Raw genomic sequence first — 14,282 nt, forward strand, 5'->3', positions numbered from 1 at the left:
ACCTGTATTAGGGTGCTCCAGAGAAACAAAACCAACTGGATGGATGGATAGATGATCTATGTATCTGTCTATCTATCTATCTATCTATCTTCTATCTATCAAAAGAGATTCAGTATAAGGAATTGGCTGACATGATTATGGATGCTCAGATGTCCCAAGACCTACAGTTAGCAAGCTGGAGAGCCAGGAGAACTGATGGTGTAGTTCCAGACCAAAAGCTGGCAAGTTTGAGGTCCAACAAGAGCCAGTGTTATTTCAAGTCATGCCCCCAAACAGTGAAAGACTGATGATGTCTCAGCTCAACAGTGAGGCAGGAGGAATTCATTTACTCTAGTCAGCTCTTACTGTTCCAGTCAAGCCTTCAACTGATTGGCTGAGGCCCACCCACCTTGAGGAGAGCAATCTACTTTACGGAGTCTATCAATTCACATGTTAATCTCACTCAGAAGCACCCACATGGACACACCCAGAAGAATGTTTGACCCAACATCTGAGCAGCCTATGGCCTAGTCAAGTTGACCTGTAGAATTAACCATCATTCTCTCTCTTGGTTTTCTGCCAGGCCAAATACTAGGCTGACAGCTCCTCACGACACTTAAAAAAATTCTTACAATACCACAGATTCTGGATAATATACCAGTGTCATTGAGATGATGTCATCACTCTGCTTTGATAATTTTTTGGTGTTATTTTCAGAATTGATAGCTAACTTATCATTATGATTCAAAATATATTGATATGTTCTGGTGGTGAAGTGCATGAGTGGCTAAAAAGCCAGGGGGCCTGGGTTTTCATCCCAGCCCTACCTCTCACAAGCTGTGTAGCTTGAAGCATCTCGCTTATCTGTGCCTTTGTGTCTTCTTTTGTAAAATGTAGGTAATAATAATACCTAACTCTTGGTTTTGTCATGCTTAAATCAGTTAATACATGTAAAGATACAGGTGGCAGGAACATAAAATGTACTTAAAAATATAGTGATAATGCCTGTAGCCACATATCTTTTATGATAAAATGCTGTTTTAGTCTTGGCTCAATATTACCTAAGTATTGGTACTTCTTGAGGAAAGAGTCTTCATCAAGAGCAGTAACACTGAATGTACTCAATTAGCGTCCATGTTGCATAAACTCAACCCAAAACTTCAAAGCCTTTAGCTGGCTTGAGAACAACACCAGATTTAGAAAATGAGTTAGAGAAGATGAAATAGAAAGTAACACATTTATAGAATATGCACAGGCAGTGGAGTATTTGGTTCACTCCACTTCTTCAGTTTAGTTTGTTACAGTCAGAGAAACTGTCCATATTTTAAATGGTTCCTTGGCACCTTAACATGAAAAACATTTGCAAACAAACCAGTGTACTCCAACGGTGGGTGGAGTTGAAGAAATGCGCAGTGAGGCTCTTTGTTGGGTCTTGAGTTGTTAGGAGTAACAGGCAGATTGGTTGGGGCTGGCCTATCTTTGGGTTGAAAGAGTTCACCTGTTCAGCCAAGCACGGTGGCTCATGCCTGCAATCCCAGCACTTTGGGAGGCTGAGGCAGGCTTTGGGAGGCTGAGGTCAAGAGTTCGAGACCCTGCCTCTACTAAAAATACAAAAATTAGCCTGGCGTGGTGGTGGGCACCTGTAGTCCCAGCTACTCGGGAGGCTGAGGCAGGAGAATCACTTGAACCTGGGAGGCAGAGGCTGCAGTGAGCTGTGATTGTGCCATTGCACTCAGCCTGGGTGACAGAGCGAAACTCCATCTCAAAAAAAAAAAAAAAAAAAAAGTTCACCCGTTCAATGGAAAAGCAACCTGGGGTAAGTCACTTGAACTCCAGGCTCATGAGCCAGTTGACAGAGCAACAAAGACACCCAGCTCTTCTTTTTCCAGTTGTATTATTTTTTATTTGCTCTAACAACCACATCTTTCAATAAGTAATTTCATTCTGTTTAGATAAGTCGTTCACATAATGTGAAATGTATTTACAGGGTGATGTGCGAAGAAATCCTTTGATTCTCTGAGCTTAGTCTCGTGAGTGCTTCCATGTCTTTAGGGAGGTCTTTATTTACAGCTTATGTTGATGTGAATTTTCAGGGCACCCACTCTGGCGATTACAGTTTAGAGGCTGTGGAGCGACCCTCATGTTGGTATAACCTTCTTCTGCTAGCAGTTCATAGGTGGTGGAATGAGATGTCTATAGTACAATATTTTTATGTTCTTATATAACACCATTTTTTCATAGTATATAAAGTAAGTCCATAATACCATGGTTTGCACCACTATCAATAACACTATTCTGTTTCAAAAAGTAATTATTCAGACTTTCAATTCCCCATGTCTGAAATTAGTCCACCAATGAAAGTATATTCAGACCCAGCTCTGTGAAGTTACCGTGTTCATCCATTTGATTATTACCTTGGAAAAATTCTTCCTCTAACTGAAAGAGAAATGCTTTGCTCATCTATCAAGTGACTAAAAATCACTGAGGATTAAGTCTGAATAGAGTGATAACTACTTTCAAAACCCCAAATAATGAAAAGTATTTTGTTGTTGTTATTGTTGTTGTTGCTTGAACTATTTGAGAGTTCTCCAATTGTGCTGCCCCTGCGAATTTCTTTCTTCCATCCTTTTCCTAACTTGAAAATTTGCGTATGAATTTCTATGCATTTTTAATACATGAATTCGATATCTGAAATATTTCAAAAAGGAGTATTTCATTGTGCCTGTGTATTTTTATTGTTATTTATTGTTATTATCATCCTTAGCCATGATTATAGGGGCACATGCTCTTTTCAAATATTATTATAAAGTTAAATTTTTCTTAATCAGATGGCTATTATGATGATGCCAGTTTTAGTCTATTATGAAAACTCTGCACTTTTTCTTTTTTGAGAGCTAAACTCGGAATGCACCGAGCTGTGCCTTCGTGTATTTTTCGTTATTCTTTTCTTTCAGAAATCATGCCATTCATTTAATACTTCATTACAACTGAACTGCAATATGTATACATGGCGTGCAAAATGAGCCATTTTGTTTTAAAACAGATTGCAGATGAAAGGAAACCATTCATTTCTTGCTTGCTTGCTGTAATTACTAGAGCACTAATTACTCCAAATCACTGACATCCAGGGTCAGTAAGGATGACAACAGAAACATCAAAGAAAAGATGTGGCTCGCTTGCTGTGACACATTTTCCATAGTCCCAGCCGCAGTATTTTTTTATGGCTACTGTTTTCCAGTTTGATGGTTAAAAAACAAAACAAAACAAAAAATAAAAACCAAACATACCCGCAGTCAAGATTGCTGAATGTTTACTATTATTTCATTCGCAGTTTGACGGTGAGAACATGTATATGAGCATGACAGAGCCGAGCCAGGACTATGTGCCAGCCAGCCAGGTGGGTTAATTAATCTTCTCTGCCTTGTTTCAAATTGTAATTAAACAAATTCAAAGAGTTGCATTGCAAATGAGTAGCACTATCAGTAACTGCCGCAATCAGGAATAATCATAATTTATAAACAAAGCATTTAAGCCTTGTTTCCAGTTAATGAGATAGAGCTGATAAAACGCCAGAGTTGGCATTTGTTGAAAGATACTACCTTGTTTCCTCTCCAGAACGGCAAGCAGCTGTTTTGCCAGCATGATCTTTCCTAAACAGTTGTTTTACCTTTAGGAAATAAAGTCTTTACAGGTGCAGGTTGTTTGTGCTTCTGACTGTAGACGATTTAATCATTATAAGCTACACGTGTCACAAATAGCTTTAATTATCAATGGTTGGAGCCATTTTCAACAAAATGTAACATTCGTAACCCAAATCCCATGGCCGGTGGGGCTAGAAGGCTGCTTTCACGGTCTCCTGGGGAGGTAAGGACTGGGAGCTGGGGAGGAGATTTCAGGCCAAAAAGCATGATATGATTGAAACCTTTCAAGGACACCTTTGTATATACATTTCACTGGGAATAGTTGACAAGGTATTTAATCATGAGAAATGACAACAAAAGTCCAATGAGAATGTAAATGGTTACATTTATAAAAGTAAATGTTTGACTATTTATTTTTAGATACTTAAGACCAGGTCTTTTAATTCAGCAGAACATTTAAAGCCAAATTATAACTGCCCTTGGATACCAGTATAACGTAAAATATGAGAACACTGTAAGCAAAAATAAGTAAATAAGTGAAAGCAAGGAACAGTTCACAGGAGCATTTTGTTGACACAAACATGTTTTTTCTAGAATGGTAAAAACCATGGTAGATTGGAATTTCATATGTTAGTAATTCTAAAATAAACTCTTAGTAATGTTCAATGCCTACATATCCACACGTATAGATTTAGTAACTGGGAGGGGTTGGGGAATGGGGTTGGGAGGAAGCATAAAACTTCTTTTTCTTCATTAAGGTTGTCAGTGAATTAAATCTAATGTATATGTTAAGGATGCACTCTGTGACCAAAATGTCTCATACTTAACTCAAAACACAGGCAGGCCTGCATCTCCCTGAACTTTGCATTTAGAAGTCATTAGGATTACTGCCTTCTCTGGCAGATATTCTGGAAACTACACTGTATTGTTCAGCTGAAAAGGTCATCATGAAGTTCAAAGACACTGACTACGTTGCCTTCCATTCAACTGAGCTGATCACTCTAAGAATACTTTTGGAAGGCTGAGCTTTGTATTTAGAATTCTTCCTCAACTGAATTCATTTGGCTAAGTAGCCTCCAAGATCCATGGGTAGTTCTGAATAGGACTGTTTGATTAAAAAATGAAAAATGTTACTATTAATTTTCTTCTAACCATCAATCCCAAAACTGTACTGACAAGTTTAGTATTACTATTAGATTAAAGCAACCTGGTATCATCTCTTTGGTGCCTTTAGGGTTTTGAAGTGTAAGGGCTAATTGAATTTGTTTGAAACAGTAGAAACACAAACTCAATAAATGATGGCTGTTATAAAGCAGCTGCTCCCTCTTAGAGAATCATTATGTCCGTCTTAAAGAGTTTTGGATAAAGGATTGGAAATTCAGAACATATACATCATAATGACTTGGCTCCTTAGATTTTAAATTTAACTACGATGCATAATATTAAACCCTTACCGAAATCAAACAACTAACATTGTTTTTCTTCATATGTCAGTCAGGAGTTACTAAGAATGTTTTGAATACCAGTGATAATTTGTAAAGAAGAGCCCCAAATACTTTTGTGCTTTTTAAAGATTGGGCAGGCTTGTGAGCCAGAAATCAACACTTAAAAAAATAATGTAGCATATATGAAAATGTTTTTAGAATGTGCTGTTTTAAAATTTAGACTAGTGTAAGATAATACATACTCTGGAGAAAAATAAACTTCACAAATTACATAAGTTGAATGGCCTTAGCTAAATTTTACACTTAACATTCCTTTTGTTTACTATAATATGATATGTTCAAGAATTCATTACCTGGTATTCTTTTAGGGAATTTTAATCAATTTACCCCTTTAGGCAACCATAAATAAGATTTTAGTCATCCTGCAGGGGAAAAAAAAATAGTTTTTTCCTTTTCCTACATAACATCAAACATCTGCATAGTTTAGTAATCCGAGACAACTTGCCTCATAGCATCACTCAACAATTATAATTCCTGTTCAATTTTCAAATCAGTACATGCTTTGGGACTTATAGACTAAGTTGCTAAGTAGCAACATATGGTGCACTACTGCTCCTGTGATGTTGCTGCAAGCAAATAGCATAATTCTAAACTTGAAATGATTTTTATAGAAAGCCAATGCTGGAACTGCTCCAGAAATGGAAGTACACTGTAAAAATTAATGATATTCTTTTAGACAGTCCCAAAGGGCTCTTTGGCACTATCTACTGCATGCATTCTCTACCTCTTAAGCTAGAGTATACAAATCCTTAAAATTTTTTGCATATAGTTTTATAACTGATAGGCAGCTTTTAAATTGAATATACCACCTTATAATAAGCCTGACAAGTATATAATAAAAACTCATATGATTTCCATTTTACTCTGGCACCATTCTTGGAATATTGACTGTTTTCTCCTATAATAGCTATAAGTGTGCTGGTCACTCAGTGCTTTAATTTAAACACCATTTAACTTTTTTCATACTCTGGTTAGAATTGGAACCAGCAATTCAAGATTTCTTTGTGTGTTTCCAAACCCTGGCTAAAGGCACCTTGTTGCTTAATACCTCCTGAACTTTGTCCCGTTAAGAGTTTGTGAGAGAAAGTGAGTGGGCTAATGAAAGGCAGCCAGATGAGCAGCCGGTCAGAAACCCACTTCTTTGCCATTCTGAACTTGTCACGTTTGATTGAGGTGACAATATCTAGACCAGAAGGATACAAAGTAGTGATATGTAGGATGAACAAGTCTAGAGATGTAACTTGCAACATGAGGACTATAGTTAATAATACAGTATTTAGGGCTGGGCGCGGTGGCTCACGCCTGTAATCCCAGCACTTTCAGAGGCTGAGGCCGTGAATCACTTGAGGTCAGGTTTGAGACCAACCTGGCCAACATGGTGAAACCCTGTCTCTACTAAAAATACAAAAATTAGCCAGGCATGGTGGTGTGTGCCTGTGATCCCAGCCACTTCAGAGTCTCCACTCCGGAGGCTGAGGCAGGAGAATCGCTTGAACCCACGAGGTGGAGGTTGCGGTGAGCTGAGATCGCGCCACTGCACTTTAGCCTGGGCAACAGAGCAAGATTATGTCTCAAAATAATAATATAGTATTTGGGATGTTTGCTAAGTGAGTACATTTTAGCTGTGTACACACACACACAAAATAGGTAACTGCAAGGTGATGGATATGTTAATTTGCTTCACTATTTTAACTGTTTTATTATCTATATGTATATCATAACATGTTGTACACCTTAAATCTATACAATAAAACCTATCTTATAAAATATCTGGACGAATATGCCAGCAGGCAGAACAAAACAGAGGGGCATTGGGCTTCCCACCTCAACCCTGACTTTTCTCCAGAATTTTCTCAGCCCACTCAGACACGCATGCAATGGGGTTCTCTTATCTCCTGATAAAACTTCAGCCCCTTTCTCCAGCTCCTAGAATAATTGTAGTACCTTTCATAGTCCTTTATATGAGGCTGTAGTCAAGATATAAATGTTCATCTAAATTAAATATGTCAAAGGAAGCAGAAGTCTAGTTCTCTTCATCAGAACTTTCTACAGCACTAGGTTATTTTATTTGATTTTTCAGTTTTGAATATGTGGCATGGCTTTTCCCCATTCTTTCCTCTTCTGTGTCAGTTTCAAGAATGTCCTTTTCTGCCAGACGTGATTGCTCATACCTGTAATCCCAGTACTTTGGGAGGCCGAAGCGGGCGGATCACCTGAAGTCAGTTCAAGACCAGCCTGGCCAACATAGCAAAGCCCCGTCTCTACTAAAAATACAAAAAGTAGCCGGGCATGGTGGAGTGCACCTGTAATCCGAGCTACTCGGAAGGCTGAGGCAGGAGAATTGCTTGAACCCAGGAGGTGGAGGTGGCAGTGAGCCAAGATCACGCCACTGCACTCCAGTTAAGGTGACAGAAGGAGACTCTGTCTCAAAAAAAAAAAAAAAGTGTCCTTTTCCACAGCTGCCTGTTTGTTCATTCTGCGTTTTCCACCAGTGCCCTGGACTCAGGGATTCAGCTCTTCACATGCCTGCCTCAGTTGAAGTACTGTATGAAAAGATAAAGAAGGACTGATCTTTTTAATACAAGAAATAATCCTTTAATATTAAGGAAGAATGAGAAGATTTTCCTGGCATCAGGTTATGGAAAAGCTCAGGTTACTTGATTGAACTAGATTTTTAATAAATCACTTCCTCTTGGACCTTGGCCTTTGCTCTGCTAAACCATTTCCTTCTGTTTTGTTCCCCCGCCTTGCTTCCTTCATTCCCTCCCTCCTTCCCCACCACCTTCCTGCTTTTATTCCATTCTTCCTTCTTCTTTCCATGAACAGTTATCCTTTAAGCTTGAACTATTTTTGGTTGTTCATTATGAGCGTTATAGTAAACGCTAAATATTAACTATCCTGGCCCGCGATCATATTTTAGAGGATTCTGAGATTTTGAGCAGTTTTCTCTCTCCCCACCCCCAGCCCCCTCTGGAATTCTGTCTCTTACTTGGTCCCTCAAATCTCAAGATTAAAAATAAGAATGATAAAATATGGCAATATTATGTTTTCCTGGAATCAGTTACAAGTAAGCATTTGACATACAGTTCATAAAGTGCATTTTGAATATAAAATTGAAGAGCATATATATATCCAGGACAGCTTTCATGTGAATTTGAGGTTTGATTTCTACTCCACTGGGCACCTGTCGCTGATAGCAGCTCAAATTCAACATATCAGTTCATCACCTCCCACCTGCTTCCTCACCCCCAATCTTCTCTTTTTTCTTTAGGGCTTATAATCAGAAGTGTTACCACCACCTGTTCAAACACCCAAGACAGAGACTTGGGGAGTCTCTCTTGTCATTCAGCCTTTGGTTAATTCCAGATAGTGTTGATTCTACTTTTTGGCCTAACTCTTGAGTCCATCTCCTCTTTTCCAGCTACACAATTTCTGCCTTCATTATAGGCCTCACAGTTTCTCATGAACTCATCTTACCTTCTCTCATTTCCTTTTCCTCATCTTTGCTGCCTCGCCATTGTCTACAAGGCTGCTTTATCATGGTGTGTATTTGTCCCCGGGTGGCACATGGCACACTGGCATCACCAGGGATGTCCTTGTCTTGCTCACCTGATTGTGAGCTCTTGAAGGTAGGACTCATTCTTGTTTCTGTCTGGCTCTCCTGTGCCTGGAATAATGTCTGACATATCAGAGGCATGCAGCATTTTTTGCTGAAAGATGAGCAAATCAACTAAAATATTTTATGTACATTTTTTAATCACATGAATACTTAGAGTCTTCCATTGCAATGATTCGATTCTTGACCCTGCATTGCAGACATTTAGCAAATCCAGCCCTGCCCTGTCCATTGCAGTAGGAACCTTTATCTTCGTGCCAGTGCCCTTATATATTAATAGAAGGTTATAGCACTCCCTCCTCCTTGGAGAATCATTTCAAGTACAAGACTCAAAGAGTTAACATGATAATAAACTAGATAATGACAGTCAGTGCTTATTATAATAACATCATCAGCAATGCAATGGTATAGGAAACAGTAGTGTGCTCCAAATTTCTTTTTGTACAATATTCTCTCAAATCTACTGTTAGAATTATGTTTTAAGATTTACAAAGATATTAATGACTCTCTATTTGTTTAATTTCATGTTTTCCTAATGAGAAAATTCTCCAGGTTAGAGTGTCAATGAGGTATGACAAAAAGGGCCTAGAAAGTATAATATTTTTAGAGTACTTTCGAAAAAAAAGATATCTTTACTGTGAGCCATAACATCTCCATGTTGATTGTGACATAAATTTGAACTGTAAATTAAACCAATTCCTTTTAGATTAGTTCCTTTTGGCAGAAATTTCAGAAGTAACATTAACTTGACTTTTTGACCATTGACCCAATAGGATGATAAAGCTGCCATGCTCTGAGTAATCGAGTTAGCCCAACAAAGTCTGGCATCTTAACAAGCCCAGACTAGTTACTCAAACCAGTCTTCAGTGTAACATTCAAATGATTACTCTGTGCAGTCCCAGAGGTATTCATTACAGACAAAATTGCTCTTGTTGCCTTGCATACAAGCTGAGTTTTCAATGGGAAATGAAAGGATGCCTGGAAAAATAGGCCACCTAATTAAGTTAAACTACTCTAGCATTTGGCTTGACATCTTCATTACTCAAAATTAAAAAGATGCTTCACTTGAGCACACAAGTTACTATTGTTTATGTTGTTTTCTTCCTAAATTGGCTTCTTACATGGAAGTCTGTTTTTCAGCATTATATCTTGAAATGGCTCACATATTTCTTACAGTTTATAAAAATGTCTTACAGCTGTATGGATACTGAATACAGGCACCATACAAATATATATCTTAGGGCTTGGGATAGTCAAACACACATTGGCCTTTCTGCTTATTTTGTTGGCCAACCACATTGATGTTGTTGAACTTTAGGTAATTCCTGACCCATCCAGCCTTTATTATTATTATTTATTATTATTATTTTAGTTGGGTGTTGACTCCATTAGCTAAAATGATCATCTACATGAAAGTATGAATTCCTAAAAAAAAAAGTAAATAGGCCATAATATTTAAACTGAAATTCATTTGTCCACTACAAGTATTTTATATCAACCTCGCCAGCGGATGAGCTATTTTAGGAACATTTTAAAACATAAACACATGTAGAGCACACCATCTACTGATTGCCAGTTTCTACTCATTGACACTAATGAGGCTGCTGACAGGTTAAATGTTGTGTATCATATACATTTCCAAGCTGTGGGATTTGTGAATATAAGGCTCATTTTTTATTTGTTTCTGGGTAGGCGTGAGAATTTTAGAATAAATGTCAAATAGTATGTTTTGTCAAGTATTAGGGAAATGTATTTCAGTGACAAAAACCATGAAAATATCTGAATGGAATAGCATTAGTGGTAAAAACAGATTCTCAAAACCTTGCGCTCCATATGGAGCATGGTGTATTCAATAGACAGATGTCAAGTGATGCCAGCACATTTAGGCATTGGAGGGAGGAGTTGTGGCACTACTGCAGTCTGACCAGTTGTGTGGTAGCATTTGATACATTTTGAAAGCAGCCATTTGGCTTGTTTACAATTACATTTTGAACTATTTTTTTCTTTAGCATGTGAACAATTATTAAAAACTAAATGATACTTCCTGTTAAATTTTGCAATTATAACATGCTATATTCTTTTCTGGTAGTGCATAATAAACCTGTCACTAAAGAATGCCCTCCAAAATAAGTATAATACTTCAATTTAAGAAAAGTAATGTGTTGAGTAATGTCACCTGTCTGTGCTAGTTCCATTTCCAAGGTGCTTAAAGATTGTTCTAAAGAAACACTAAATTTTCAATATGTCATTATGTTAAGTAGAAGCAGTTTTGCCCATTTTTACTATAAAAAACAGTGGGGCTTAGAAAAGCTAAGGTGTTTTCCACCCACCCCAATGTCTGCTGAGACCTCCTTCTGCGTATCCTCACCTGCCACCTCAAACACCTTTAAAAAAGTGCCAAGTTTCCCTCTGCAGTTTCAGTTCCTCAGTTTGGGAGCAGACCTAGCTAGACTTCCCAGAAACACAAAGAGGGTTTTAGTGTAATCTTCATCCATATCTGTATTTTTTCATTCTCCTGTGTTCTTTCTGATCTATATTATTTTACAGTTTGAGTATTTAAAAATGTAACTATAACCTTAATGATTTGAAATTAATTGGTGGCTATCTTAGAAAATGTTCTCCCTACATCCTTTGCTGTTCTTAAATTAGGATAATTGATGCTGTCGGTAGCAAAGCCAAACAAGTGACTTCTAAGGCCCAGCATCAGATTATTCAAATGTGATAGCCTGATCTGGAATTCCTAAGGGTGCCGATGGTCATGATTTGAGACCAGTAATGAAGGCTTTTCTGTTTGCAACTGGGCCTCCCAGCATTTCAGGAGAGGCCTTCCTTCAAGAAGAGCTAAGCCTACAGTTTGTTGTTATTCTCCAAAATCACAAAGAGAGTAACCTTGGAGCAAATGGGAGCGGGGGAAAATAGGGATGCCAGGTGAGACCGGGTCAGCAGCTATATACAGAAATTGCCTTCAGGGAAGCCTGGACTTCCCCGTACCATGGGTGCAAAGTTGTTTTTTTTTTTTATTTCTTGTGCTCTGACCTCAATGAAACTTCTTTCTTTGAAAGATGATGATAAATTTCAGTAGTAGGAAGCTTCTTCTTGCCTGGAAGTTTAGGTCAGTACCCTTCTGCCCCAGTGTCCTGAAATAATTAGATTTATAATAATAATAGCTCTCAGTTGGAAGCTACCTGTTTCTGACAGGGAACTAAACAAAATCTGTGCACTTATTTTTTCATTTGATCCTTACAACAATTTAGTGAGGATTAGAGAGATAGAGTGACTTAACCAGACCTCAAAAAGATAGTAAATATCAGAGGTAGGATTCTGACCTTGGAAGGTCTAAGGCTTCTGTCAAACTCCATCCTTGGTCAGCTAGGCTTAATTTTATTTTAGAACTTTAAGGACAAAATGTTGACATACTTCAATTCTAAGGAGTATTGAGATAACGGCAATGTGTTACATGTGTGAGAATACTCTGGGAAATATTAGCTTACGTCAAATGAAACCGTGGATATTTTACCATTTCTTAGTTACAAAGCAGTAATTTCATACTTGTGCACATATAAAAGCTGAACAATCACACAGTGGATATTTGCTGTCCCTAGATTCCTTGATGCAGAGCAGTGATTCCTCCCTCCCCTTGTCAGCCAGCTTTTGCCATGCCTGTGCCACCACTGCCCAGTCCTTTCCCTCCACACTCCACTACTTTTCTTGTCCAAGTCCAGGACTCTTTTCCCACCCTGGTTCTCTTCCTTTTCCCCTCCAGAAGATAAACTACAGGAAGTCTTTCCACAGAAGACATCTCACCCTCCCTCCACCCTTCCCTAGAATTCCCACTTCTGGGGAAATGAACATCGAGGGTTCTTATCATCTTCAAACTGGGGGCAATTGTCTTCATTTTTTTAACTATTTTTTTCCACATCCGTATCTTTAACATAAGCTTTCTTTGTAGGAAAGATCTAGCAAGTGAGATGACATCCAGTATTTAGAGAGATGCCCTTACAATTCTTCCCTGGGAGTAGGATTCCATATCAGCATGTGATGAGTAGAAATGGGAGCTTCTTTTTCTCTTTTCTGGAACCCTTGATTGAGGAGGCAAACCAAGAGCACAGGCTTTCTGTTAGCTCTGGTCCTCCGCTAATTTGGCTTCTTTATGCAGAATGTGAGTTTACACCCAGCATTTGTTGATTTCTACTCAAGAGACAAAATAAAAATGATTGGCCATAAATAGACACATACAGCATGTATTTTTATATGTATATATGAAATATATACACATAATTGTATGTTATATATTACATGTATATATGAAATATATACACATAATTGTATGTTATATATTATATGTATATATGAAATATATACACATAATTGTATGTTATATATTACATGTATATATGAAATATATACACATAATTGTATGTTATATATTACATGTATATATGAAACATATACACATAATTGTATGTTATATATTACATGTATATATGAAATATATACACATAATTGTATGTTATATATGATATGTATATATGAAATATATACACATAATTGTATGTTATATATGATATGTATATATGAAATATATACACATAATTGTATGTTATATATTATATGTATATATGAAATATATACACATAATTGTATGATATATATTATATGTATATATGAAATATATACACATAATTGTATGTTATATATTATATGTATATATGAAATATATACACATAATTGTATGTTATATATTATATGTATATATGAAATATATACATATAATTGTATATTATATATTATATGTATATATCAAATATATACATATAATATATATATTTATTTTATATTTTATATACATATAGAAATAGCCCAACACTGAATGCTCAACTCCATGCTGGTTGCCTGCATATGGCTTAGCAAATAGAACCTAGCCATAAGCAAAAACCAATTTAACACATTTCTTTTAAAAAATAAAAATTTATTAAAACTCAAAGGTTGGCTGCACATGATTTAAAATAGTATGTTAAAACCTAATAAATTGCAATCCATTGTTAACAGTAAAAAATGTCTATTTAATTTTTGGGGGGATTCTTATCTACCCAACTAGTTCTATAAATGCAGGCAAATAATTTAACCTCTCTGGACCTCATTTTTCTCATATGCAAAGTTCAGGGACGATTTCTTAGGTTTCTTCTTGAGCAAGCATTCTATGATTCCATTTGAGCATAAGTAGAGAACTGTAGAATGTTATCTTAAGGAAATAAGTGGATTAAGTTATTTGTCATGGTGTAGTTTGCAACAGCAAAATCCGAAACATCCTAAATGTTCAAAATGGAGAACTGATAGAATAAATGAAAGAACATGAATTCAATATGCAACCATTTAAACACTAATGTTGATGATATTTATTGGCATGGAAAATTATTCACAGTCCATTTTAAGTCATCACATTAAGTGATAATAAAAATATAGCTAACATTTACTGATTGCTTCTTTGAACCAGTGTATTACTCAAAGTTTTACATTATCTCATTTATCTTATTTAATCCT

At 36.8% G+C, this 14,282-nt stretch overlaps 1 protein-coding gene across 2 annotated transcripts in view; it reads left to right on the plus strand.

Annotated features, from left to right (window-relative positions):
* TOX (thymocyte selection associated high mobility group box) overlaps positions 1 to 14,282 on the plus strand; it is a 310,511-nt gene that overhangs the window by 157,325 nt on the left and 138,904 nt on the right. The window contains exon 2 of one of the 2 annotated variants that reach the window (XM_055286321.2): positions 3,311 to 3,376. The exons of the other annotated variant lie outside the window; for it this stretch is intronic. Within the exon in view, the coding sequence (XP_055142296.1) occupies positions 3,311 to 3,376 (66 nt within the window). The remainder of the gene's footprint in view (positions 1 to 3,310; positions 3,377 to 14,282) is intronic. 2 annotated transcript variants of the gene reach the window in all.

The sequence above is a fragment of the Symphalangus syndactylus genome, chromosome 7, assembly GCF_028878055.3.
Source record: "Symphalangus syndactylus isolate Jambi chromosome 7, NHGRI_mSymSyn1-v2.1_pri, whole genome shotgun sequence".
NCBI classification, from domain to species: Eukaryota; Metazoa; Chordata; class Mammalia; order Primates; family Hylobatidae; genus Symphalangus; species Symphalangus syndactylus.